The 27,251-nt window shown below is 42.0% G+C and overlaps 1 protein-coding gene across 1 annotated transcript; it reads right to left on the reverse strand.

The window, feature by feature from the left end:
- Positions 1-4,661: 4,661 nt before the first annotated feature.
- On the reverse strand, positions 4,662-25,549 carry PPIF (peptidylprolyl isomerase F). Its single transcript, XM_083364282.1, has 6 exons — positions 24,994-25,549; positions 17,896-17,926; positions 14,612-14,700; positions 10,079-10,175; positions 8,526-8,601; positions 4,662-5,906 (listed from the first exon to the last, which is right to left on the reverse strand). Exons 1-6 carry the CDS (start codon positions 25,147-25,149, stop codon positions 5,774-5,776), a joined length of 582 nt encoding a protein of 193 aa, XP_083220408.1. The 5' UTR covers positions 25,150-25,549; the 3' UTR covers positions 4,662-5,773.
- Positions 25,550-27,251: the final 1,702 nt, after the last annotated feature.

Consider the following 27,251-nt stretch of genomic DNA (forward strand, 5'->3'; position numbering starts at 1 on the left):
TAGAGATAGAAACCATATGCTCTGTGAACAGATTCTTTGGCCTATCACAACTGTGTGAACACACCATGTACAACATTGACTGCAAGATAAATCACCTTCCTTGTTAAACCAACACTGATTATATTTCAGGATTCTCTGTGGGGAAAATGATTTTTTTTTCCTCTCTCTCTCCCCAAACACGAAACACTCCATGCTAGAAAAACCTCAGCCAAGAAGCACGACTTCAAAGGGAGCTATTTTATCTGTTGATCCTGGTTCTTGAGCCCAGCAAAGGTTTTAATTAAACGACTCATTGATTAAAAATGCAACAACTCGTCATTCTGAAACGTGCTGTTATTTCTCATGGGGACAGGCCTGCCTTTTGAAGCAGTGTCGTGCTAATTGAAACTGCTCCTCACAGTTTATGCTAAAACACACACATGCACATTACGGCGCACAAACCGCGCGCGCGCACACACATACACAAACATTTAGGAATAGTTACTTCTTCTCATCATCTCAAAGAGTTGAGCTCTATAATCTCTCTTGGAACTGGAGATTGAAAAAAAAAACATTTGCTCTGGAAAAGATACCTTGAACATATCCCTAAAAACAAATAAGAAGGATACAGAAGGATACAGAAGGATCTGGACAGACTCGAACACTGGGCACTATCTAACAAAATGAAATTCAATGGTGAAAAAAGTAAGGTTCTACATTTAGGCAGGAAAAATCAAATGCACAGGTATAGCATAGGCAGTAGCTTGATCAATAGGAGTAACTGTGAGAGGGATCTAGTAGTCTTAGTAGACAATCACTTCAATAGGAGCCAGCCGTGTGCTGCAGCTGCCAAAAAAGCCAACACAGTGCTAGGCTGCATTGACAGAGGGATAGAATCAAGATCAAGTGAAGTACTAATACCACTTTACAATGCCTTGGTAAGGCCACACCTGGAATACTGCATCCAGTTTTGGTCACCACGATGTAAAAAAGATGTCGAGACTCTAGAAAGAGTACAGAGGAGAGCAACAAAGATGATTGGGGGACTGGAGGCTAAAACATACAGGGAACGGTTGCTAGAATTGGGTATGTGTAGTTTAATGAAGAGAAGGGTGAGGGGTGACATGATAGTGGTGTTCCAATATCTCAGGGGCTGCCCCAAAGAAGAGGGAGTCAAGCTCTTGTCCAAAACACCTGAAGGCAGGACAAGAAGCAACGGATGGAAACTAGTCAAGGAGAGAAGCACCTTAGAACTAAGGAGAAACTTCCTGACAGTTAGAACAATTTACCAGTGGAACAACCTGCCTCCAGAAGCTGTGAATGCTCCAACACTGGAAGTTTTTAAGAAGAGACTGGACAGCCATTTGCCTGAAATGGTATAAGGTTTCCGCCTGAGCAGGGGGTTGGACTAGATGACCTCCAAGGTCCCTTCCAACTTTATTATTATTATTATTATTATTATTATTATTATTATTATTATTATTATTATTATTATTATTATTAAAACGGGGATTGCGTTCAACTACGAACAAATGTTAAAAAAATAAATAAAAATCTGGACATTTAACATTGATGTCTTACTCTATCTCAGAGCAAAAGAGCTAGCATCTCCAAAATGAGCTATCCTTTCAAAGCTTCCCACTAACTTTTAAAAATCCTCTTTTAAAAAGGGGGGCATAGTTAATAACAAGAGCACTTGGACTTATATACCGCTTCACGGTGCTTTATAGCCCCCTCTAAGCGGTTTACGGAGTCAGCCTATTTCCCTCCAACAATCTGGGTCCTCGCTTTACAGACCTTAGAAGGATGGAAGGCTGAGTCAACCTTGAGCCGGTCAGAATCGAACTGCTGACAATGGGCAGTGAATTATCATGCAATCCTGCATTCTAACCACTGCGTACCATGGATGGATGGGTGGGTTGGATGGGAGGAAGGAAGGGAAGAGCAACAGCAATGATCACTTAGCTTTATATACTGCTTCACAAAGCTTTACCACCCTCTCATTTCAGTTGTCTGAGATGGTATGGGTTCTCCACCTGGAGCAGGGGGTTGGGCTAGAAGACCTCCAAGGTCCCTTTCTAGCTCCTATTCTATTCTATGATGGAGAAAACTGACCTATCGATAGATCTCTGCCTCTTCCGTTACAGGAGGCTGTGCTATCTCATTCCTTCAAGCCATGTTTCTGAACCCAATTTTGTTCTTGGCAGAAATCATCCGGGGCCACGTGTGATCTGGCTTTTCATTGGCTCTTGAGGAATGGCAGTCAGGAAATACGTTACATGTATTTATCCACTCCGCAAACTTATGAGCCTAAGACCGCTCCTCTGGTGCCATCTCCTGGCAGAAGAAGACTGTGAGCGCAGAAAATCTCCACCACAGCTGGAAAGGGTGAACAGATGCTTAACTTCCTAAATACTTCAGTGTAGAGAGATACATATAGAGCTAGAGATATATAGAGTTAGAGATAGATGGATGGATGGATGGATGGATAGACAGATAGAGAGATGGACTGAGAGACAGATATAGACAGAGCTAGAGCTACATAGAGATATAGATATAGATATAGATAGATAGATAGATAGATAGATAGATAGATAGATAGATAGATAGATAGATAGATAGATAGATATAGAGACAGGTATAGAGATAGAGAGATGAAGACAGACAGAGATAGAGATATATATAGAGATAGATGGATGGATAGACAGATAGAGAGATGGAGAGAGAGACAGATATTGACAGAGATAGAATTCTGGGAGTTGAAGTCCACAAGTCATCGAAGGGCCAAGTTTGAAGACCCTTGTTCTAAACCAAGTTGTGTAGCTATTATGATAATTACAATTATATTTGGAAGGTGTTCAACTGTGGAATGGGAACAGCTGAATCCTGAAAGTAAAGGGAGAGTAACAAAGTTTTGAGAACTGGGCCCTAGGTTCACAAAATTAAATCACCTTAACGAGAAGTTGCTTGAAGTGGTGGGGGGAGGGGGGAATGAAACTTTGGGTTTTTAAGATAGATTTGTTGTTATAGAAATGGCTAGTTTTTGAAAGTAAGAATTAAATAAAATTGAGGTTACTGTTTTATTCTACTGCACTGGAGGACTGCACTGCCTTTTATACACACACACACACACACACACACACACCTATAAAACCAAGACATTGCTTTTGCGTTCCTTTGCAGGACTTAAGGGACTGTGTCTCTTTCGCCTAAGAAAGACATAAAGCCATTTTCTCCTATCAAAGGTATTTAATATATTACACACTTAAACAAACATGTTAGAAAAATACCGTGTATTATTGAGAGAGGATACAAGCTGACAAGTTCAAAAACACCTTCTGAGAATGAGAAATTCATCAATCAAGGTTTCGTATTTGTTGTTACACTTTTCTGCATAAAGTTAGTCCTCAACGCACGACTGTAAACCGAGATTTTTTAAAAAATTATCACCATTCAGTGGCTCGCTCGGACTGCACCCGATGTTACGACCTTTTTCTGCCACGGTTGTGAAGCCGGACATCACGCGATTGTGCGAACTGCGACGTCCTTTGCCGGATTCCGCATGGACAGTGTCTGTCGGAAGTCGCTTTGTGATGGTGCAGACTGCCAGACACCGCAACCGTTGCAAGCGAGCCAGTTGCCAAGGGGCCGAAATCACAACCGTGGGATCATGGGGGAGGGATAACGGTGATGGTTGTTAGCTTTGAGGACGGTCGTACGTTGAGGATACCTGTACGCTGCGGCATTTTGAAAACTTCAGTGAAATGACCATTACATTCTCCGTCATCCAGGTCAGGGTTGTCCCAAAGATGCTTTTTTCAAGAGGCAACTTGGACTTCAGTTTGTTTTTCTTTGAAGACTTTTCCCTTCTCATCCAAGAAGCTTCTTCCGCTCTGACTGGATGGTGGGGAATGGAAGGATTTAGACTCCTTGGAGACAGCCGGTCATTTGCATCGTTTTAGAGAGTCTTTGAGGCCCCTTGGAGGTTTATCTGTGTCGTCAGGATCGTTGTTGAGTAGTGCAAATGGGTTGTGGAGCCTTCTCGGAACTATGACATCCTTCCATTCCCCACCATCCAGTCAAGAGCTGAAGAAGCTTCTAGGGTGGGAAGCGAAACATCTTCAAACAAGGAAACCCAGATGCCTGGTGGAAAAGCACCTTTTTTGGGGGGAGGGGTTGACCATCACCGAGTTAAAAATTCACATCAGAAGGATCGTCACATTTTAGGATCCGAGAGAAGACATGCATAATATGGCTTCCATTTTAACCGCTCCCTTCGCAGAGACACGCGGGAAGAGTCTACAGCGTGGATATTCTGGACTTGCCTTCAGCAGATTTCAAGATGGCTGCTCAAGTCAACAATTCAAGTTCATCGTAAACCCCCAATAGGCAAGGACAGATTAAAAAAAGAGTATTTTTCTATTTCCTATTTTGCAGCACTGACTGCAATTCCGTTATTGGAGGATTCTGGGGATTTCAGAACCCTACTTTTCGATTCCTGAGATAAATGGTAACAATGATGTGGCTCACCAGCCTTAAACACAGGGGTCTTCGAACTTGGCCCTTTTATGACTTGTGGACTTCGACTCCCAGAATTCCTCAGCCAGGCACCCGTGCCTGGCTGAGGAATTCTGGGAGTCGAAGTCCACAAGTCATAAAAGGGCCAAGTTCGAAGACCCCTGCTTAAACATATGCTACATCTATGGTGTGAAACTGAGCGTGGAGATCCAAAACAGTAATCTGAATTAATTTTTTTTAAAAAAAAGGGAAGATGGTAAATCCGTTGTGAAGTTCACAGCCCACGATACGAATCAACCAACTTCCCGGGTTTGGAATTCCTGTTTTAATTTGAGCATGGCAAGCTTAAGAGCACAAATAATCAAATTAGTAATCCAATTCGTCTACTTGCAGCCTTAAATCTCTGCCTAGTAGCCTGCCAGCTATGTATTTGATCTGCTTTTAAATAAAGCAAAATGCAACGCTGGCTCTGAGACAGGAAGATAAGAGGAGAAATACACCGTTGGATATAGAGGTCAGCCATCCTGCTATATTTATAAGGGTGTTTTTTTCCCCCTGATGCTTGATTTCAATCGTTCATGTGAAAAAAAATAAAATTTCATTTTTTTTGTGGTTTGTTTTTTTTGCAAGTTAATAAAAATATTCTAGTTGTTCTGGTACCGTATCCTTACATTCAGATTCTTAGAGCAGCATATTGCAGCCCAAATACATCTCATTTTGTTCGTGATGTAGTCCAGAGACAGTTCAGAAAAACTGTAGGAAACCCGTCAATTCCATGTTTGTGGCTTGGAAGGTTTGTTCAGTCTTCAAATCAAGGAAATGGGACAAGCTTGAACAGAAAGGCAATCCCGTTTTTTTTTTTTTAAAGAGTTTGGGTTTGAAGTTGAAAGACTATGAAGTCATCTTGAGTTCGCTGCCCAGACAAACAACCACACCTTCGCTTGCAATGGGAAAAATTCAAGTACTAATTTAACCAGCGGCAGGATAATCTTTCATACAATCCGGCTAACTACGGTCCTCACATTTTCTGCTATCAAGTACTGGGTAGAAAATTTAATTTGGACGTGAAAAAGGGAGACGAGGGTATTGAAATTAAAAGAGTGCAAGGTGGTTCAAATGAAAAGTGGAAATCTTCGTGGACTTCTGCCGTCTCCGAGGGGGTTAAATTGAGAAATCTCTAAGTAGATAGTTTTGAGGGATTTTTTTTTTAATTTTTTATTTTTTTTTTCATCTCTGCTTCTTCAGAGAAGACATTTTGAGGTCAAAGGTTGAATGATCATAGCTGACCGCAGTCGGTAATGACGATCTTCTTTGACGTTTTTCCGCTCTTTGATCCAAAGCTTTCGATTTTTTTCACAACGTTCATTCCTTCTTTGACGTGGCCGAACACAACGTGCTTCCCATCCAGCCTGCAACAGAAACAAAAACAGACAAATAACAGAAGAATAACAGAGAGCTGCAAGGGGCCTTCAAGATCTTCTAGTCCAGCCCCTGCTCAAGCAGAAGACCCTATACTAGTTCAGACAAATGGCTGTCCAGTCTCTTCTTAAAAACTTCCAGTCTTGGAGCATTCACAACTTCTGGAGGCAGGTTGTTCCACTGGTTAATTGTTCTAACTTTCAGGAAATTTCTCCTTAGTTCTAGGTTGCTTCTCTCCTTGGCTAGTTTCCATCCGTTGCTTCTTGTCCTGTCTTCAGGCGCTTTGGAGAATAGCTTGACTCCCTCTTCTTTGGGGCAGCCCCTGAGATTGGAACGCTGCTATCATTTCACCCCCTCACACTTCTCTTCATTAAACTACACATACCCAATTCCAGCAACCATTCCCTATATGTTTTAGCCTCCAGTCCCCTGATCAGCTTTGTTGCTCTTCTCTGTACTCTTTCTAGAGTCTCTACATCTTTTGTACATCGTGGTGAACAAAACTGGATGCAGGATTCCAAGTGTGGCCTTACCAAGGCATAGTATTAAGTGGTATTAGCACTTCCGTCTCTTAATGCAGCCTAGCACTGTGTTGGCTTTTTTGGCAGCTGCAACTGACTGGCTCCTGTTTAAGTGATTCTCCCTCTCACAGTTACTACTATTGAGCAAAGTACCACCTATACTATACCTGTGCATATCAAGACATCAAGGATATCTTGATGAACAGTAGGCTTCCCTTGAACACCAAGAGTAATTAAAAAAGAAATTAAAAGGCTCAGATTCCCTCCCACCCACCCAAACCTGTAGCTTGATCCAACACACACACACACACACACACACACACACACACACACACACACACACTGGCAGAGCTTGAGTCATTTCAAGGTCACCAAGCAATTGGAGATATTTAGGCTCCATGATATGACTGATGTCTGTCCCAAGAAATACAGACTCTCCAGCTGGTTAACGTGTTGCTTCTTCACACATCTCTTCAAACTTGTTGGCAGAAAAAAAAACATCCAAGTTCATAAAAAACAGATTGCTGAGTCTGCAGCTCTCCACCTGCCTCAGTGCTTTGCAAGCTTCCTCTGAATTTTCCATCCCAGGTCACTGTTTATCACTTAACGCTGCACGTCCACCCAGCAGTTTGTAGGAAGAAACACGGGTCTAGTTACTTTGGCATTCTCCTGTTTTTGTGTCTGGTGTCATGGAAAGGAGATCTGGGTCAGCTCAGGACTGTATTGTGAAAGCCCCATTGACTAACAGAGCCTTGGTGGAGCAGTGGGCTAATGCCTCCTTAGGTAACACCAGCTGCCTGCCATTAGTGCAGGTTCGAGTCCCACCAGGCTCAAGGTTGACTCAGCCTTCCATCCTTCCCAGGTAGGTAAAATGAGGACCCAGATTGTTGGGGGCAATTAAGCTGACTTTGTAATAATGCCGCTTGGGTGTGTGTGAAAGCCCTAACAAGCAGGCATATACATAGAATGAAGGCTACTGCTAAGCTTGTAAGTCGCCCTGAGTCTTCGGAGAAGGGCGGGATATAAATGGAATTAAAATAAATAAATAAATAAAACCCAAAATCGTAGTATCTTTCTTTTTCTACCTCAAGCCTTGGTGGAGCAGTGGGCTAATGCCTCCTTAAGTAACACCAGCTGCCTGCCATTAGTGCAGGTTCGAGTCCCACCAGGCTCAAGGTTGACTCAGCCTTCCATCCTTCCCAGGTAGGTAAAATGAGGACCCAGATTGTTGGGGGCAATAAGCTGACTTTGTAATAATGCCGCTTGGGGTGTGTGTGAAAGCCCTAATAAGCAGGCATATACATAGAATGAAGGCTACTGCTAAGCTTGTAAGCCGCCCTGAGTCTTCGGAGAAGGGCGGGATATAAATGGAATTAAAATAAATAAAATAAAATAAAATAATGATCAATTCGTTGGAGAACGTTTCCTTAGGGAATTTCAAGGCACCTGAGCTGAGCAGCAGTTAAGACGCTTAAGCTTCCATAGATATCAAATTACAGTATCTATCCTATCACGAGTCTATGGCGCCATGTTATGGTGATTTTATCAGGGTCGTAACCTTAATCTTTTAATCTGGTATATTGTCCTTGAATTACGATCATGATGGAGCCGAAAATTGATGTTGGTAAGTGAGACAGGGGTTAAGTGATTTTTTTTCCCTTTCCTTTAAGTGAAGCACTGCAGTAACACGGTTTGTTAGGAATTTTTTCCTTGTTTCTAGGTTGCTTCTCTGCTTGATTAGTTTGCATCCATGGCTTCTTGTCTTGTCCCTCTGGTGCTTTGATAAATAAGTTGCCCGCCTCTTCCTTGTGGAAGCCCCTGAGATACTGGAAGGCTGCTATCATGTCACCCCTGGTCCTTCTCTTCATTAAACTCGACATCTCCAATTCCAGCAACTGTTCCTGATATGTTTTAGCCTCCAGTCCCCTGATCATCTTTGTTGGTCTTCTCTGCACTCTTTCTAGAGTCTCAACACCTGTTTATGTATTGGGGTGACCAAAACTGGATATTCCAAGTGTCAATCAAATCAAATGGAGTACATTTAAGAACCAACCCGAGTCACATTTTAGGGCATTCCTCAAGGCTTACCAATCGGTTTTGGCCGTGCAAATGAAGAACTGAGATCCGTTCGTATTGGGACCGGCGTTGGCCATTGAGAGGATGCCTGCAAGAAACGAGAGAGCAGTTGAACTTTGCTAAACAAAAGCAGAGAACAGCCCGTTCATGGAGATTTTCCCCATGAAGCCTCTTCTTTGGTGGGTTTTAGTGTGTGTGTGTGTATCGTGTATTCAAGGTTAGGGAATGCAATTCCCCAAGAACTCACAATGCAGCCCGTTGTTGGAGCTAAAACTCACAAACATTTGTTGGGAGAATCAGATTAGTAGCCTTTCTCTTGAGGACCTTCAGAAGGAGGATCAGTAACAGGTAGTCCTTGACTTACAAACAACTCATTTAATGACCGTTCAAAGTTGCAATGTCACCGGAGAAAGTGACTAATGACCATTTTTAGCTCTACCTTGATCTAGAACACGAATGGATTTCAAATCAAACAAGTCGAAAAATGGAAAGCTGAATGTTGCTTTGGCATATAACCACCAATATAACCTGCTTGAGCGGGGGGCTGGACTAGAAGACCTCCAAGGTCCCTTCCAGCTTCTATTCTATTCCATTCCATTCCATTCCATTCCATTCCATTCCATTCCATTCCATTCCATTCCATTCCATTCCATTCCATTCTATTCTATTCTACTCCATTCCATTTTATTCTATTCTTATTCCATATTCTATTCTTATTTTTATTCCATATTCTATTCTATTCTATTCTATTCTATTCTATTCTATTCTACTCTATTCTACTCTATTCCATTCTATTCTATTCTATTCTAAATTGCATTCTGCACTATTCTATTCTATATTGCATTCTGCACTATTCTATTCTATTCTAAATTGCATTCTGCACTATTCTATTCTATTCTATTCTTGATATCATTACTCTACTTCTATTCTATTCTATTCTATTCTATTCTATTCTATTCTATTCTATTCTATTCTATTCTATTCTATTCTATTCTATTCTATTCTGTAATTCTATTCTATTCTATTCCATTCCATTCCATTCCATTCCATTCTACTGCATTCCATAATCTCTTCTCTTCTGTTCTATTCTACTCCATTTCATATTGTATTGTATTGTATTATATCGTATTGTATTGTATTCCATTCCATTCCATTCTATACCAATAGTAGAGTTTAACGTTAGTTTTCAGTTTTGGACGTTCGCCATTATTAAAACAGTTGTTGTCGGGCATGAAAGATCAGGTCCACACTGTGAAGGTGCTCTTCAATTAATTCATTGCCTATAACGCTGATGCACTTGGAACTTTTAAACTAAGAGTTAACATTTGATTGGAGTTGGATAAGGGTCAACGGATTTCAAGGGAGGTTGGACTCAGTGCGCTTGTGGCTACATAGGGATTCTAGGCTGATTCCTCTTTTGACTCCGCCCCCAGGTCTCTGCCGCTCCTTCTTTTTATATCTGGTCTCAGAAGTGGCTGCCCAAACAATGAAATCAATTCTGAGGCTTCAGTTTTATAACCGTCACAGGCTGACGTCCCGAATGATGGACGGGAAAACTTGCTTACCAGGTCCGACGTGTTTAAGAATGAAATTTTCATCAGGAAAACGACTGCCGTATATGGATTTTCCTCCTGTACCGTTGTGATTAGTAAAGTCACCAGCCTGGGAAGGGGCAAAAAAAATTATAATCATGTTTTGTGTCAAACTACACACACATAATATTAAACAACAGCAATCCAAGCAGGCTGAAACTTTCAGCAATCGGACCATCTTTAGGTTTATAACAAAAGATTTGCTAAATGAGAAGATTCACCGTGCAACTAGGTAACCAATAGAGTTACCTAGTTTATCCCGCTTTTATTTAAAAATAAATATCAGGTATTAGCCTGATAGTTTAAAATAATATATAGATAGTCCTGGACTTACAACAGTTAGTGATTGTTCAAAGTTACGACGGTACCGGAAAAAAATGACTTACGATCATATTTCACTTATAACCACTGCGTCATCCCCATGGTCATGCGATCAAAATTCAGACGCTTAGCAATTGACTCACATTTATGACGATCGCAGAGAGCCGGGCTTACGTGATCCAACTGATACAAGACCTTTTACTTGAGGTTTTCAGTCAAAGGATCATGATTGGGAGATTTCATTTATTTAGATTTATATACCGCCCTTTCCCGAAGGACTCAGGGCGGTTTACAGGGCATTTAAAAGACAGTCAATACAAACGTTAAAACAAATTAAAAGAGATTAAATAGAACCCTGAGAAAATTAAAAACCCAGTTAAAATTAAAATTAAAAATATTCTCAGCCTGGGCCACAGAGCTTGAAGAGCCAGGTCTTCAGGTCCCGGCGGAATGAACGGAGGTTGGGGGCAGTCCTAAGCTCCGCAGGCAGCTGGTTCCACAGGGCAGGCGCACCCACTGAGAAGGCCCTACCCCTGGGTGTTACCCGCCGGCAGTCTTTAACCGGCGGCACCCTGAGGAGACCCTCCCTGTGGGAGCGCACTGGACGAAGGGAACTTGATGCCGGCAGCAGGTGTTCCCTCAAATATCCCGGACCCTCGCCATTTTAGGGCTTTATAGGTCATCACCAGCACCTTGATTCAACTCTGGCAGAGAACTTTGTTCCCTTCAATGATGGAGTGGGCCAATAACGGCTTTGTTATATTCAGATGCATCTTTCTTCCCCATTTTTTTCTAGCCTTCAAGTCTGTAATTCTTGTTCCCCAGCAAAACACAGGACCCGGGGCCCCCAAATCCCGAGTTCAACTAATGTCTAAAGGCTGCAAAGACCCAGCAAAATTTTAACGGAATTGCTCTTTGCGAAATTAAGGAATCCTCCAAAGCAGTCAAGAATCTATCTGGATCCCTCGCTATCCGAGAACAGATCATTTTCATGTCACCCACTTCTGCAGAGATTCAAAAACCTCTCGTAACTGGCAAACTGGACTACATGATGATTCGAGCCCTACTGATTCATCTTTTATATCTTCTTTCCCAGTTTTCAAGCTGGTTAGAAATTAGGCAGAAGAAATTTGGCTGAGGGGGTGTCCTATGGGCACCACACTTCTCTCTTTTGTTCATCTTGCTATTAGACAAATGGATTTTTTTTTTAAAATGTCTGCAAATTGGTGTCTTTTATGCCTGCGGGCTTTTTGGTCGTTTAAATCATGTTCATGCATTTTTAGGAAAGGCAATCAAACACCGCAAGCCTCTGTGACGTGAGTCACATTCTGTCATGTAGCTACCAAAAAGGTCCACTTGGAGAATCCAGAGGGTGGAATTGGATACGACAGCCACGTGACAAAGCTTACTTTTCCTTCCTCCACCCAACTTAATTACCTTTAAGTATTATGATATCATTTAGGTAGAGCCCTATCATGCTGCAACAGAGAACCAAGGAAAACAGCAACAAAAATATAGTTGCATTTGACTATCTTGAAATTTCTGTCATATCTATAAGAAGCAAAGATGAGCAATGTTCCCTTACACACACAAACACACACACACATATATATACACACATACACACAGGTTTTACCTGGCTAGTCGTGATTGATTTTAGGGAACTGTGCTGATCTTTGCTTCTTAGCGTCAGGCAGATGTTTCTACAGACATGTGTCCAGCATTACATCACGTCACAACACAGAGCGTACGGTGAAACGCGGAACACCATTAACCTTGCTGCATGCTTATAGGTGGTACCTATTCATCTACTTGCATCAGCATGCTTTCGAACCTGCTAGGTTAGCAGGAGCTGAGACAAGCTCTGTCTCGTACCACTTGGGACTTGAATTGCATGCTTGTATGTGGTACCTATTCATCTTCCTGCATCAGTGTACTTTCGAACCTGCTAGGTTAGCAGGAGCTGAGACAAGTGACGGGAGCTCACTCTGTCTCGCAGCACTTGGGACTTGAACTGCATGCTTGTATGTGGTACCTATTCATCTTCCTGCATCAGCGTACTTTCGAACCTGCTAGGTTAGCAGGAGCTGAGACAAGTGACGGGAGCTCACTCTGTCTTGCAGCACTTGGGACTTGACCTGCTAAGCTGTAGATCTTTAATGGTCTAATACTCAGCACCCTAACCAATGAGCCACTGCATCCCCGTGTCTTTCTTAGATCTGTGAAGAATTCGGCACAATTCGGCTACACTGACACTTTTTCATGGGCTGCTTTTTGTGCAATTATTTCAACAGCTGGCTTTAGAGAAGCGGAGACAGGAATCTGAACAGCTGAATTTGAGTGTTTATTACAATTACATTGATGATGCAGTAGTATCGCTTCCCATACATTTAATGAAGTTCTCTCTTTTGTTTTGCATACTAAAATGTACAATTTATTGGCTTTTCAAAGGGCTGAGCAACTCAGTGAGACTTTTTTTGGAATGGTTGAAGGATATCATACTGAAAAGTGCTAGAAGGACAACCCGCCAAATTTTTTGGGGGAAAGATTGAATTGCATAGGAATTGGCTTCAAAGTCCCGGAAATCAACTTAATGCATTATTTGCAAAATTGTGGACGCCTCGTTTCCAAACTTTACATGCCTGGAGCACCCATATCATTTAGCAAGGCTGACAGATCAAAGCCACATACCTTTAATTATATTAATTAGCTCTGTCACCCAGAGCTTAAATGTGAAATTGTCGAATGAGGATGCTGTCATTAGAGCACTTTATAGTACCTACTTAAATACAACTTTACTTTTAAGTGTCAATACTTCAGATGACAAGGCTATTCAGAAAGCATAACAAAAGAATTCAAATATATCTAGAATGTGGGATGTATCACACATTTCCACTGGATCCCTGATGATACTTCAAGGTGAGGTTATTTATGAATTATCTTAAGCTCTTATCCTCGCGTTAAGGTCTACAAAGCTGATTACATTTACATACAGGGAATCCTCAATTTACAAGCATTCATTTAGTGATCATTTGGCACTGAAAAAGTGCGACTTAGGACCCGTTTTTCACACCACCCTTTTCGCACCCACAGTCACCCGATGAAAATTTGGAGGCTTGGCAACTGGCATGTGCTTACGACTGTTGCAGCATCCTGGGGTCATGTGATCCCCTTTTGCAACCTTCTGACAAGCAAAATCGGTGGGGGAAGCCAGATTCCCTTAACAAAAGTAATACTAACTTAACAACTACTTTTTTTCCCTCTGTGAAAACATTTTGCTTCTCATCCAAAACACTCCAGGGCTGAAGGAATGGATGAGAAGCAAAATGTTTTCAAGGAAGGGGTGGGGGGAGAAAAAACCCCAATGAAATCCAGTTGCCTTTTGGAAAAACATCTTTGAGACAGGCAGGATTTGGATGGTGGAGTATCTCCATAGATATTTATTTGTGGTTTGTGACAACAGGACACAGATGTTTTCTTCCACATCCAGTTCCAAACTTGGCAACTGAAGGTGATTTCAAGCTGTGTTCCTTCCTATTTCAATCAATCAATCAATCAATCAATCAATCAATCAATCAATCAATCAGAATAGAGTTGGAAGGGACCTCAGAGGTCCTCTAGTCCAACCCCCCCCCCCGCTCAAGCATGAGTCCCTATACCATTCTGAGTATCAGTTAGAAGGGACCTTGGAGGTCTTCTAGTCCAGCCCCCTGCTCAAGCAGGAGAACCTATATCATCTCAAGACAAGTGACTGTCTTCTTAAAAAAACTCCAGTGATGAAGCACCCACAACCTCTGGTGGCAAGCTGTTCCACTGGTTAATTGTCCTCCCTGTCAGGAAGTTTCTCCTCAATTCCAGGCTGCTTCTGGTGCACGGACGAATGAAACATGACTTAAAATGTTGGGCAAGTAGCCTGGACCAAAATGCCAACGCAGAGAACACGTCCGTGCAATTTAGAGAACTTGGCTTCCATATAATCCTTTCCACTGAACTGCTAAAAGTTCTGGAACTGTGTTTTCTGATTTCCTAATTTACCCAACGAATGGGTCGCTACCTCCTCCAATCCCCTGCACAATCCAGGCATGGCGCCCTGGAGCCGTTAAGGGGCCTTTTGCCCTGTTACACAAAGTCACTTGTCTTTTTCACGACAACTGCACAAAATACAGACGTTTGGGGTTTCCTTACCTGGCACATGAAGGAAGGTATCACTCGATGGAAGGTGGATCCCTTGTAGCCAAATCCCTTTTCTCCTGTGCATAAGGCTCTGAAATTTTCTAGTTGGGGGGGGGGGAAATAATAAGCAACTCTTGTTACTAAGGAAAGAGACCTCAGTGATGAGATAAAGCACTGCAAGGGCTGCAGGAGCCACGACAAACAAATACAGGGAGTCCTTGTTTAGTGACCGCTTTGTTTAATGACCATTCAGAGTCACAGCAGGAATGTAAAAAAGCTAGCTTTGGGACCAATCCTGGCATTTCACAACCTGCGCAGGTCTGTTAAAGCAAAGGCAAACCGCAAGTCAGATCATAAACACAAGTCAGCTTTCCCTTAGCAAACGCTTCCCAACTGCGGTCACTAAACGAGGACTAAAGCGATATTTAGAACAAGTTAAACACATTAATCAATTCTGCCCCCCGCCCCCGCCCTCGAACCTATATAGAGCCACAGATATGGGATTAACCGTCTGAGATGCTAAGCTCTGCCTATCCATGGGGCATATAACACTTTTTAACCACCTGTCAAAAGACGTTCGGAACTTGGGCCACGCAGGTTAATGCCAGCAAGGTTCATTTGCATGATCTGGGGCACTAGACCAGAGCCTTGGTGGAGCAGTGGGCTAATGCCTCCTTAAGTAACACCAGCTGCCTGCAATTAGTGCAGGTTCGAGTCCCACCAGGCTCAAGGTTGACTCAGCCTTCCATCCTTCCCAGGTAGGTAAAATGAGGACCCAGATTGTTGGGGGCAATAAGCTGACTTTGTAATAATGCCGCTTTGGGTGTGTGTGTGTGTGTGTGAAAGCCCTAATAAGCAGGCATATACATAGAATGAAGGCTACTGCTAAGCTTGTAAGCCGCCCTGAGTCTTCGGAGAAGGGCGGGATATAAATGGAATTAAAAAAGGAAAAAAAAATCTTCTGCTCTGGATGACACGATGCAAACCTACGATGCAAACCAACCAGGTCAAATGTGGAGCAACGTTTTTTAGTCTTCTCCGTAAACGGCAAGAAAAACCACGGCTTCCTGTGTCGCTTCCTGATTTCCCTGTCTCCGCCCTTCTCCGCTTTTTTTTTTTAACTTTGGGGACTTTTTAATGTTACCACAGGCCGTCTCTAGGGTTGAGAGCCCAAGGCACTCTGGGTCGTACAACTCGGGTGGATGTACGGGTCCAACATGACCATCAAAAAGCAAAAGTCCTGGGGATGGTATTATCTATCTATGAAATCAATCAGTCAGTCTGTCTGCCTGTCTATATCTATCATCTCTATCATTATCTATTTATCTATCTCTATCATCTATCATTACCTCTATCATTATCTATCATCTATCATTATCTCTATCATTATCTCTATCTATCATCTATTATCTACCAGCTCTATCATTAGCTCTATCATTAGCTATCATTAGCTCTATCATTAGCTATCTATCATCTATTATCTATATCTATCATCTGTGTTTAATGTATGTATGTACGTACGTATCATCTATATCATGTTTAATGTATGTATGTATGTACGTACGTATCTATCAACTATTATCTATATCTATCATGTGTTTAATGTATCTATCTATCTATCTATCTATCTATCTATCTATCTATCTGTTTAATGTATCCATCTATCTTCTATCAATCTACTATCTGCTATCAATGTGTTTTAACAAACTGCATCATTGTCGGTTTGGTGGCAGCAATGCCTCAGACACAAGGTCCATACAGAGAGTGGTGAGGACAGCTGAGAAGATTCCCCTGCTTATAAGCACTCATATGTGCTTAGAACTCAAAGCATTGTTAGAGACTCCCACACACTCCCACTTCATGGTTTGTTCCTGTTGCTCCCCTCTGGGAGAAGGTTTTGAAGTATTTATAGCAGAACTACTAGATTCTGTAACAGGTTTATTCCTTATGCCATCCGTCTTGCAAATTCACAAGCTGCTTTTTTCCCCCACCAGGTATGTGTATACATATGAACTAGTCTGTGCTGTTTCTCTGTCTCATATGTGTGTGTGTATATGGGTATATGTATAATGGGGGTGGGTGGGTTTGAGAGCAGAATGCAGCGAAATTTCATTTTAATGTATGCTGATTAGTGTACATTTAAAGTGACAATAAAGTTTTTATTCTATTCTATCGTACATCAATATCTATCTTTCTATCAATCATTTATCTGTCAATCATCTGTCAATCTATCATCCATCTATCTCTATCTATCTCTATCTCTATCAATCAACCATCTATCAATCACCTATCAATCTTCTATCTTCTATCATCCACCATCCATCCATCTGTCTAATGATCTATCTGTCCATCTATCATCCATCATTTATCCGTCTACCCAGAATTTTTCAAGACGAAGTATAAAAAAAAGAAAGAAAAGTGGAATCCCCCCCCCCAAAAAAAAAATTTGGACTTCCTCTCTTTGCTAACTTCTTCTTTTCCCTCCCTTAAAAAAAAATCTTTTAAATCCCCAGATCCATAAATCGTCACTTCAGTCTGTTCTTCTCTTTGCAAAAAGTCCCTATTAGGCCTCCGGTCTTTGGGTACAATAACAATAAACAATTACCTATGTTATTTAAACATCTTTAAACTTTTAACTAGAGGGCGGAATCAAAGCCTCCTAACCCAAGTTGCGTATACTCAAGGCTTTGGTCTTCCCAGTTGCAATGTATGGCAGTGAAAGCTGGACCATAAAAAAGGCTGAGCGCCAAAGAATCGAGGCCTTTGAACTCTGGTGCTGGAGAAGACTCCTGCGAGTCCCTTGGACTGCAAGGCGATCAAACTGGTCAGTCCTAGAGGAGATCAACCTGGACTGCTCTTTAGAAGGCCAGATCCTGAAGACTTTGGCCACCTAAAGAGAAGGAAGGACTCATTGGAGAAGAGCCTCATGCTGGGAAAGATTGAGGGCAATAGAAGAAGGGGACGACAGAGAATGAGGTGGCTGGATGGAGTCACTGAAGCAGGAGGCGTGAGCTTAAATGGATTCCAGAAGATGGAAGAGGACAGGAAGGCCTGGAGGAACGTTGTCCATGGGGTCGCGATGGGTCGGACACGACTTCGCAACTAACAACAACGACCCAAGGAGAAAAACCACACACTACAAGTAAGGGAGAGGAACCAAAGGGAGTTCTGTTTCTGCAGCTTGTGCCTGGAGAAAATATTCATTCATTATTTAAAAGCATTTCAATCCCCCTTCATTTCTTTGCTTGAGAGGACCTCCAAGCAAACCTTAAAAACATAATTAAGGAATTTCTTACCTGCAGTCTTGGGCACCACATCAGCTTTTAGCTATCAGAAGAATAAGGAGAGCATTAAAAACACATCTTAGCCTCATCAGATATGCGCCCGTATTTGAGTCTTAACACAGAGTCTTAACAGTTCCGTAGGAGATTGCAGAATGAATTTCCATTCCTGAAAATACTCCAAAATTACAAGTCAAATCCTAGCTGCTCCACCCCCAGCCTTTAAATGAAAAAAAAAAAATCTTTTAAACCATCGGTTTCAAGACTATGCTTTCTAGGAAAGTCCTACACCAGGGAGACAGCTAAAAATATAGAATCTTGAAATATCAAACACAGCAGTTCTATTTTGTCTGAAATATAAAACACATTCGTTCAGTAATTAGTTCGGCTGTATATGCTCAAGAAAAAAATAATGGTCGAATTGTAATTTTACGTACCAATAGTACATACAGAATCAGTCGTCTATCTTAGCTATTGTGGTTTTGTTTTTAAGATTGGCACAAACACATTCTTTCTGCCAGCTGCACACCGCATTTGTAGTTTGCAGCTAGTCCTCAATTTACGACGTTTGTTTAGTGACCGTTCAAAGTTACAATGGCAGTGGAAAAAATGACACTTGGTGGTCAGCATCGTATTTAGGATCATTGCCAGATTTGCTTAACAACGGGGGGGGGGGGAGAGGTTGTAAAATGAGAAGTGACTCATTTAATAACCGCCTTGTTTTGCAACGGACGTTCGGTCTCAATTGTCATCCTATGTTGAGGCCTACCTGTATACCTATGTACAATGTACAACTAGTCCTTGACTTACAAAAGTGACTTGTGACTGTTTTTCACACTTCACGACCGTGGCAGCCTCCCCCATGGTCATCACGTGATCAAACTTTAGATGCTCAGCAAGTGGTTCACACTTACGACCGTTGCTCTGTTCCCAAAGTCACGTGGTCCCCTTTCACAACCTTTTGATAAGCAAAGCACATTGGTTTGTGCTTAAATTGTAAGCCGCCCTGAGTCTTCGGAGAAGGGCGGGATATAAATGGGATTAAAATAAATAAATAAATAAATAAATAAATAAATAAATAAATAAATAAATAAATAAATAAATAAATAAAGTCAACGGGGAAGCCAGATTCATTTAACAACTGGGTTACCAACTCATCAACTGCAGCGATTGACTTACCAACTGGGGGGGGCCAGAAAAGGTCATAAAAGGAGAGCTAAACTCATTTAACAAATGTCTCACTTAACATCGTGGTGACCAAAACTGGATGCAGCATTCCAAGTGTGGCCTTACCAAGGCATTATAAAGTGGTATTAAACACTTCACGTCATCTTGATGCTATCCCTCTGTTCATGCATCCTAGCACTGTCTCTGATGCAAAGCAGCATATATTTTCTGGCTGCCTAAAAAAAAAATCATTTCAAAACATTCCTAATCATCTGGGATCACAACTAAACACCTAAAGGCTTCAGACATTTTTCTCCCTTTGTGCAGAAAGCCGAAACAACTTCTGCATTCCTTAACGGAGAACCTTGTAAAAAAAAAAATTAAAAAATTTCACAAAGCAACCTTCCCTATATTTAGCTCTTAAACCGCCTGCACAATTCTAACACCTTCAGGGTGTAAAAAATAAGCCACAAAGTGATGTCACATATTTCAATTAAAAGAGCAGAGGCGCCCCGGATCAGACAAAGTAAATTATTGCCGAAGGGGCAAAGAAATTTCACAGTTCAACACTTTGCAGCTTTGCTTTTCCTGTACGTCCGAATGCCCCAGTCAAAATTCTTCCATGCCTTACGCAACTTTCTTCCAAATAATTTTGAGAATTTCGGCCAGCTTGTTATTGCGATTGTTTTAATTGCGTTCTTCATTCCGTCGGCCGAAGCTTCATTTTCTTGTTTTCTTGCGAATTTTGTTCTCTAACCCATCCAAAGTTAGGTGTGTTAAGTTGGACGGCAATATGAATATTTTAAACCGCTTACACAACCTTGCTCAGCTTAATAGCGTGTGACATTTTTCTACATGGGTTATTCACAGCCATTTGAATGTGTCACCGGGTGAGTTTATGACATAAGGCACAACACACTTGGCACATGGGTGTGATCCTGCAAGTATTTACATGTGAATTCATTACATCATAAAATGATTCAGGGAAGGAACATCCCAGAAAATTGCCTTACGCATGAGTTGGCAAACATTTCAGAATCACGCCACTGAAGGTGAGGGAAAAAAAATTCCAAGAATATTTTGAAATGTCTAAGAATAATCTTTATTTTTATTTTTTTATCTTGCTGTATTGTGTCTTGACTATACATGCAGGTAACTAAACGAGATATTTAAAATCCTTTCGGGAGAGAAGCTGTTTGACAGTCTATAGGATGGAAAGGATCAGGAATTGAGTATGTATATGTATGTATGTATATATATATATGTATGTGTATATATATGTATATATATGTATGTGTATATATATATATATATATATATATATATATATATATATATATATATATATATATATATATATATACCGTATATATATATATATACCGTATATATATATATATATACCGTATATATATATATGCCGTATATATATATATATATATATATATATATATATATACACACACACACACACACACATACATACACATACATACATACATACATACATATATATATATATATATATATATATATATATATATATATATATATACCTAAATGAATTTCAAATGGGCTTTTCAAGCTTCCTTGAAATCAGTTTAATAAGAAATGCATTTAGTTCAGGGGTCATCAAACTTGGCCCTTTTATGACTTGCAGACTTCAACTCCCAGAATTCCGCAGCCAGGCACGTGTGCCTGGCTGAGGAATTCTGGGAGCTGAAGTCCGCAAGTCATAAAAGGGCCAAGTTTGATGACCCCTGATTTAGTTGGAAGAACTACGGTAATTTTATTTTGCTGGCCAGTTAGCAGCTTGCAGGCCTGCTAATCAATCTCTCTCGGAAAGCCCAAAGTCCGGGTGGCCACAGCAAGGAGGTGTGACTATCACGTCATGGCTGGCACACACAACTAGTGCTTGTTTTGTACACTACATGCACACACAAAAGGGGCAGGGCTGGCACCGCAACCACACAACGTGGCTTTCATTCCTGCAAATGCCTCTGCAAACAAGAGGAATCTAGCAGTGGCAAAGATCTGGACAGGATGACTTACTACGACTAGAAAAGGCGAGGGAGGAAAAAAAAAAAAAACAGCAACCACAATCCGTTCCTGAGGATCTCACACAAGTCTGAAGTTTGTTGTCTTGTTGGGTCCCAAAGGTGCTTTTTTTTCTCTTCTCCAAAAGGCAACCGGACTTTCTTGGTTTTCCTTGAAGACGTTTCGCTTCTCGTCCAAGAAGCTTCTTCAGTTCTGTCCGAATGGCGGAGACTGAACGAGACTGCGTTCTCCATCATTCGGTCAGAGCTGAAGAAGCTTCTTGGACCAGAAGCAAAACGTCTTCAAGGAAAAACCCAAGAAGTCCAGTTGCCTTTTGAAAAAGCACCTTTGGGACAACCAGGAACCTGGATGACTGAGGATCCCCATGGGGTATATTGGAGGGTATATTCCAAAGATAAAACCAACTGGGGACGTCCACCTGTCTGAGAAGATATAGGTTCTCCTGCTCGAGCAGAGGGCTGGACTAGAAGACCTCCAACGTCCCTTCCAGCTCTATTCCATTCTATTCTAACTCCAAAACCAAGGAATAGAAGTTGAAATAATTCAATGGAATTCAGCGCAGGGCTGAAAATTAATCGATAGATAGATAGATAGATAGATAGATAGATAGATAGATAGATAGATAGATAGATAGATATGATGATGGATGGATAGATAGATAGATGATAGATAGATAGATAGATAGATAGATAGATAGATAGATAGATAGATAGATAGATATGATGGATAGATATGATGGATAGACAGATAGATAGACAGATAGATAGATAGATAGATAGATAGATAGATAGATAGATAGATAGAGAGAGAGATAATGATAGGTAGGTAGATAGATAGATACAGAGAGAGACAGAGGGATAGATGAATAGATGGATAGATAGATAGAGATATATAGAGATATAGAGATAGATATAAATATATAGAGATGGATATAGATATATAGAGATGGATAGAGATGGATATAGATATATATAGATACACACGCACGCACACACACAAACACACTTTGACAACTTCCTTGCATTTTCCTTGGGCAAACGGACACTTCAGGGGCAGATCGGATCAAAACTTAGCCTTTATTCTGGAATGCTGGCCTTTCTTTGTAATTGTTTACATTGTATGTATTAATGCAGGAGGGTTAGATTAGATTGGATAACCTTTGTTGTTGTTGTTTTTTCCTGTGGGCACAATGGCACACATTAAAAATGAAATTTAGTTGCTTCCTCTCAAAGTGTACACATAATAACACACATTTGAAACACACTAACACATGTATAGACCTACAGCCTGACATATTAGTAACAACTATGGCTTTCTAAATTCCCTCTAAACAGGATGGGGCATTTAATAAATAAATGGGATTAAGACTCCACCCTTAATGTCCCATAGGGAGCTTTGATTTTACCTTTATTATATATCCTAACCCCTCTTCCAGGATGGAACGCTTTGCCTCAAACTCAGGATGGTGTTGTTTTGTTGGGAAAATGCAATAAGCAAGAGACGTGACTCCCACAAATGGTAGGATTGAAGACAAAAACGATAGTAAGAATCAGAAGACGAATTAAAAAAAAATTAAAACGGATCAGCTTAAGCCAGAAATAAAATAAAGAGTGGAGTAAATTCTCTCTGGCTATTGAGCTATTGACTTCTTTTTCTGGTCTATTTTGCCCTCTGAAGTACCATACTGAACTTTGCTCGGCATGGTGATTTCTGAAATCTCTCGGCCTGCTTAGCGCTGGTATTATGGGATGGAGAGAGGAGAACAGGGGACCGAGTCGCCTGACCGCCACCAACTGGCCAAACACACAGAGAAGAGAATAACCGGCGGACTCTTTTAATTTTAATAATTAATATTAAACTACTTTGCCAATTACAGCTTTACGCAGAGAGAAGGGCAGCTGCACATCTTAAGTTGAGGAAAGAGAAAAAAAAGAACGCGTGGACACAACTCCAATCCTTAAACCAGGGGTGGGGAACCTTGGCTCTTTTATGACTCGTGGACTTCAACTCCCAGAATTCCTCAGCCAGCAAGAAAACAAGCCAGCTCAGAGAGCACCAAGGACCCCACAGTCCTCCTCCTCTCCATAAACCCCACTCCCGTCTAACCCTGATGATGTTACCTAGTTGGGTCATGAAACGTCCGCAAGCTCAGAGAGCACCAAGGAAGGCCTCACGTCAACCGTGAACGGCAAATATTCTTCTTTATAGGAAAGCCCGCTGACAGCGTGGCCTAGTGGGTTGACTGCATCAGCAAAGGCTCAAAACCCCAGTGGAGCAGTCCTTCCCTTGGCCCAATCTACCCCAAGGACGGCCGTCAAAAGAAAAAAAAAACCCACAATTTACAGTATAAGCGGCCTGCGATTTCCAAGCAAAAAGTGGGCGCAAGCACGAGCGAAAGCAACGCCCGCTGCCGTTGGCGGACAGCCACCATCTCCAGCAAACTACGATAAGCCGGAGGCGGCGAGAAAAGCCCAGCAGGCTTTTTGCTGAACTTGGGAAGTTAGGAATACGGGTAATCCCGAACTCAGGACCAGAAATTCAGCCCCGAATTTTCTGTCTGCTAAGCGAGGCATTCGTCAAGCGAGCTCCGTCTTATTTCACGAGCTTTCCTGCCACGGTCGTTAAGGGAATCACTGCAGCCGTAAAGCGAGTCAGTCGGCTGTTAAGCGCATCTGGCTTTCCCCCTTGAATTTGGCTTGTTGGAAGCTCGCCAAAGGGAATCGGAATCGCGCGAGCCCCCGCGACAGCCGTCGGAAATGCGAGTCAGTTGCCAAGCCTCCGCAGGGAAATCACGTGACCGTTGGGGACGCCGCAACAATCGTTAAGCGTGAACAACCGTTCCGAGTCCCTTTTTTCCCCACTGCCGTCGTAACCTTGAGCGGTCAGTAAGCGAACCCTTGCAAGCCGAGGACTATTGGTACAACGGATTCGAAAATGTCTTTCTGAAGGATTTTTTGCTGCGGGACACGGAAGCGGCGGTACTTTTGACAACCCACACGTGGGGGGGAAAAAAACCCCTCATTTTGTGCCCTTCTCTCTCCGATTCCCAACTTATCTGAAATGTCTGAAATGGTCTAGGGCAGGGGGTCTTCGAAACCTGACCCTTTTAGGACTTGTGGACTTCAACTCCCAGAATTCCTCAGCCAGGCATGCCTGGCTGAGGAATTCTGGGAGTTGAAGTCCACAAGTCCTAAAAGGGCCAAGTTTGAAGACCCCTGGTCTAGGGTTTCCTTCCTGAGCAAGGGGTTGGACTAGATGACCTCCAAGGTCCCTTCCAACTTTATTATTATTATTATTATTATTATTGTTATTGTTATTGTTATTGTTATTATTATTTTATTTATTTATTTATTTATTTATTTATTTATTTATTTATTTATTTATTTATTTATTTATTTATTTATTTATTTATTATCATCATCATCAGAGCATCCGATGCTGGCGTTTAGGCGGCTTGACTTTTAAACCAGCTACCGCTAAGCACATTGGTTTGTGCTTAAATGGTAAGCCGCCCTGAGTCTTCGGAGAAGGGCGGGATAGAAATGGGATTAAAATTAAAAAGGAATTAAAAAGGAATTCATTTCTGGTCCTCTTCTGGCTTCATCAAAGATTACTCCTCTCTCAGCCCAGGGGAAAGGAAATCCGGCTGCTTGGGTACCGCCATTCCTCCTTCTCCTCGTTTCGGTCGGGGTTTGGCTCACTTCGAGCGGTCGCTAGGCGAATCGTCGTAAAGCCGAGGACCCCACACACACACACACACACACACAGACAGACACACAAAAACACACAGACCCATAAAGCGGCGCGCAAAGCTGCATGCAAAGCTGGGCGAATCCAGCGGTCACCGGAGGGCACCCCAAGGGCATCCAACCGGCCCGCCCGCCTTACCTCCAGCACCAGGCGGCCCAGCGGCTGGTTGTCGGCGCCCACCTCCAGGAAGACCAGCGGGTTCCGCCCGCCGCCGCCGCCGCTGCAAGGCCGAGAGGCGGCCGGGCTGCCCCGCAAGAGCGGCGAGAGGCGGCCGGCCGAGCGCAGCGCCAGCATCGCGGCCAGCAGGAGGAGGAGGAGGAGGAGAAGCGGAGCGGGAGAGGCGGAGGGAGCGAATGGCCCGGCCGGGACGGCGGCCGCCCTTATAAGCGCTCCCCGCCGGGCTCCGCAGCGCCCCCGCCAGGCCGGGAAGGGGAGGGCGGCTTTGGCTTTGGCATGACTGGGGGGGGGAGGTTGGGCTTTCTCCGCGAGGGAGGGGGAGGGGAGGAGGGAGGGAGGGAGGGAGGGAGGGAGGGAGAAAGAAAGAAAGAAAGAAAGAAAGAAAGAAAGAAAGAAAGAAAGAAAGAAAGAAAGAAAGAAAGAAAGAAAGAAAGAAAGAAAGAAAGAAAGAAAGAAAGAAAGAAAGAAAGAAAGAAAGAAAGAAAGAAAGAAAGAAAGAAAGGGAGGAAGGGAGGAAGGAAGGAAGGAAGGAAAAGGGACAGGAGGGGAAGGGAGGGTTGGAGAAAGAAAGAAAAGAAAAGAAAGAAAGAGAGAGAGAGAGAGAGAGAGAGAGAGAGAGAAGGAAAGAAAGAAATGAAGGAAGAAAGAAAGAAGGAAAAAGAAAGAAGAGGGAAGGAGGAAGAGAGAGAGGCAGAAAGAAAGAAAGAAAGAAAGAAAGAAAGAAAGAAAGAAAGAAAGAAAGAAAGAAAGAAAGGGAGGAAGGAAGGAAGGAAAAGGGACAGGAGGGGAAGGGAGGGTTGGAGAAAAAAAGAAAAGAAAAGAAAGAAAGAGAGAGAGAGAGAGAGAGAGAGAGAGAGAAGGAAAGAAAGAAATGAAGGAAGAAAGAAAGAAAGAAAGAAAAAGAAAGAAGAGGGAAGGAGGAAGAGAGAGAGGCAGAAAGAAAGAAAGAAAGAAAGAAAGAAAGAAAGAAAGAAAGAAAGGGAGGAAGGAAGGAAGGAAGGAAGGAAAAGGGACAGGAGGGGAAGGGAGGGTTGGAGAAAGAAAGAAAAGAAAAGAAAGAAAGAGAGAGAGAGAGAGAAGGAAAGAAAGAAATGAAGGAAGAAAGAAAGAAAAAGAAAGAAGAGGGAAGGAGGAAGAGAGAGAGGCAGAAAGAAAGAAAGAAAGAAAGAAAGAAAGAAAGAAAGAAAGGGAGGAAGGAAGGAAGGAAGGAAAAGGGACAGGAGGGGAAGGGAGGGTTGGAGAAAAAAAGAAAAGAAAAGAAAGAAAGAGAGAGAGAGAGAGAGAGAGAGAGAAGGAAAGAAAGAAATGAAGGAAGAAAGAAAGAAAGAAAAAGAAAGAAGAGGGAAGGAGGAAGAGAGAGAGGCAGAAAGAAAGAAAGAAAGAAAGAAAGAAAGAAAGAAAGAAAGGGAGGAAGGAAGGAAGGAAGGAAGGAAAAGGGACAGGAGGGGAAGGGAGGGTTGGAGAAAGAAAGAAAAGAAAAGAAAGAAAGAGAGAGAGAGAGAGAAGGAAAGAAAGAAATGAAGGAAGAAAGAAAGAAAAAGAAAGAAGAGGGAAGGAGGAAGAGAGAGAGGCAGAAAGAAAGAAAGAAAGAAAGAAAGAAAGAAAGAGGAGGGAGGAAAGAGAGAGAGAGAAGGAAAGAAAGAAAGAAATGAAGGAAGAAAGAAAGAAAGAAAGAAAGAAAGAAAGAAAGAAAGAAAGAAAGAAAGAAAAAGAAAGAAGAGGGAAGGAGGAAGAGAGAGAGGCAGAAGGAAAGAAAGAAAGAAAGAAAGAAAGAAAGAAAGAAAGAAAGAAAGAGGAGGGAGGAAAGAGAGAGAGACAGAAAAAAAGAAACAGGAGGGGAAGGGAGGGTTGAAGAAAGAAAGAAAGAAAGAAAGAAAGAAAGAAAGAAAGAAAGAAAGAAAGAAAGAAAGAAAGAAAGAAAGAAAGAAAGAAAGCAAGCAAGAAAGAAAGAAAGAAAGAAAGCAAGAAAGAAAGAAAGAAAGTGGGGGCACAGGAGTGGAAGGGAGGGGTGGAGAAAGAAAAAGAATGAAAGACAGACAGAAATGTTAATTTTAATTTAATTAAAATTAAAGAAAGAAAGAGAAAGATAAAAAAGAAGGAAGGGAGGGGGGCAGGAGGGAAGGGAGGGGTGGAGAAAGAAAGAAAGAAAGAAAGAAAGAAAGAAAGAAAGAAAGAAAGAAAGAAAGAAAGAAAGAAAGAAAGAAAGAAAGAAAGAAAAA

The sequence above is a fragment of the Vipera ursinii genome (assembly GCF_947247035.1).
Source record: "Vipera ursinii genome assembly, chromosome: 5".
Classification (NCBI taxonomy): Eukaryota; Metazoa; Chordata; class Lepidosauria; order Squamata; family Viperidae; genus Vipera; species Vipera ursinii.

Excerpts from the sequence above, each read along its gene's own strand:
- PPIF (XM_083364282.1), bottom strand. The coding sequence starts at position 25,149 with ATGCTGGCGCTGCGCTCGGCCGGCCGCCTCTCGCCGCTCTTGCGGGGC. Across the intron at positions 8,602-10,078 it reads TCTTAAACACGTCGGACCTG|GCATCCTCTCAATGGCCAAC; the intron begins GTAAGCAAGTTT and ends CGTTTCTTGCAG. Across the intron at positions 5,907-8,525 it reads TGCACGGCCAAAACCGATTG|GCTGGATGGGAAGCACGTTG; the intron begins GTAAGCCTTGAG and ends TTTCTGTTGCAG.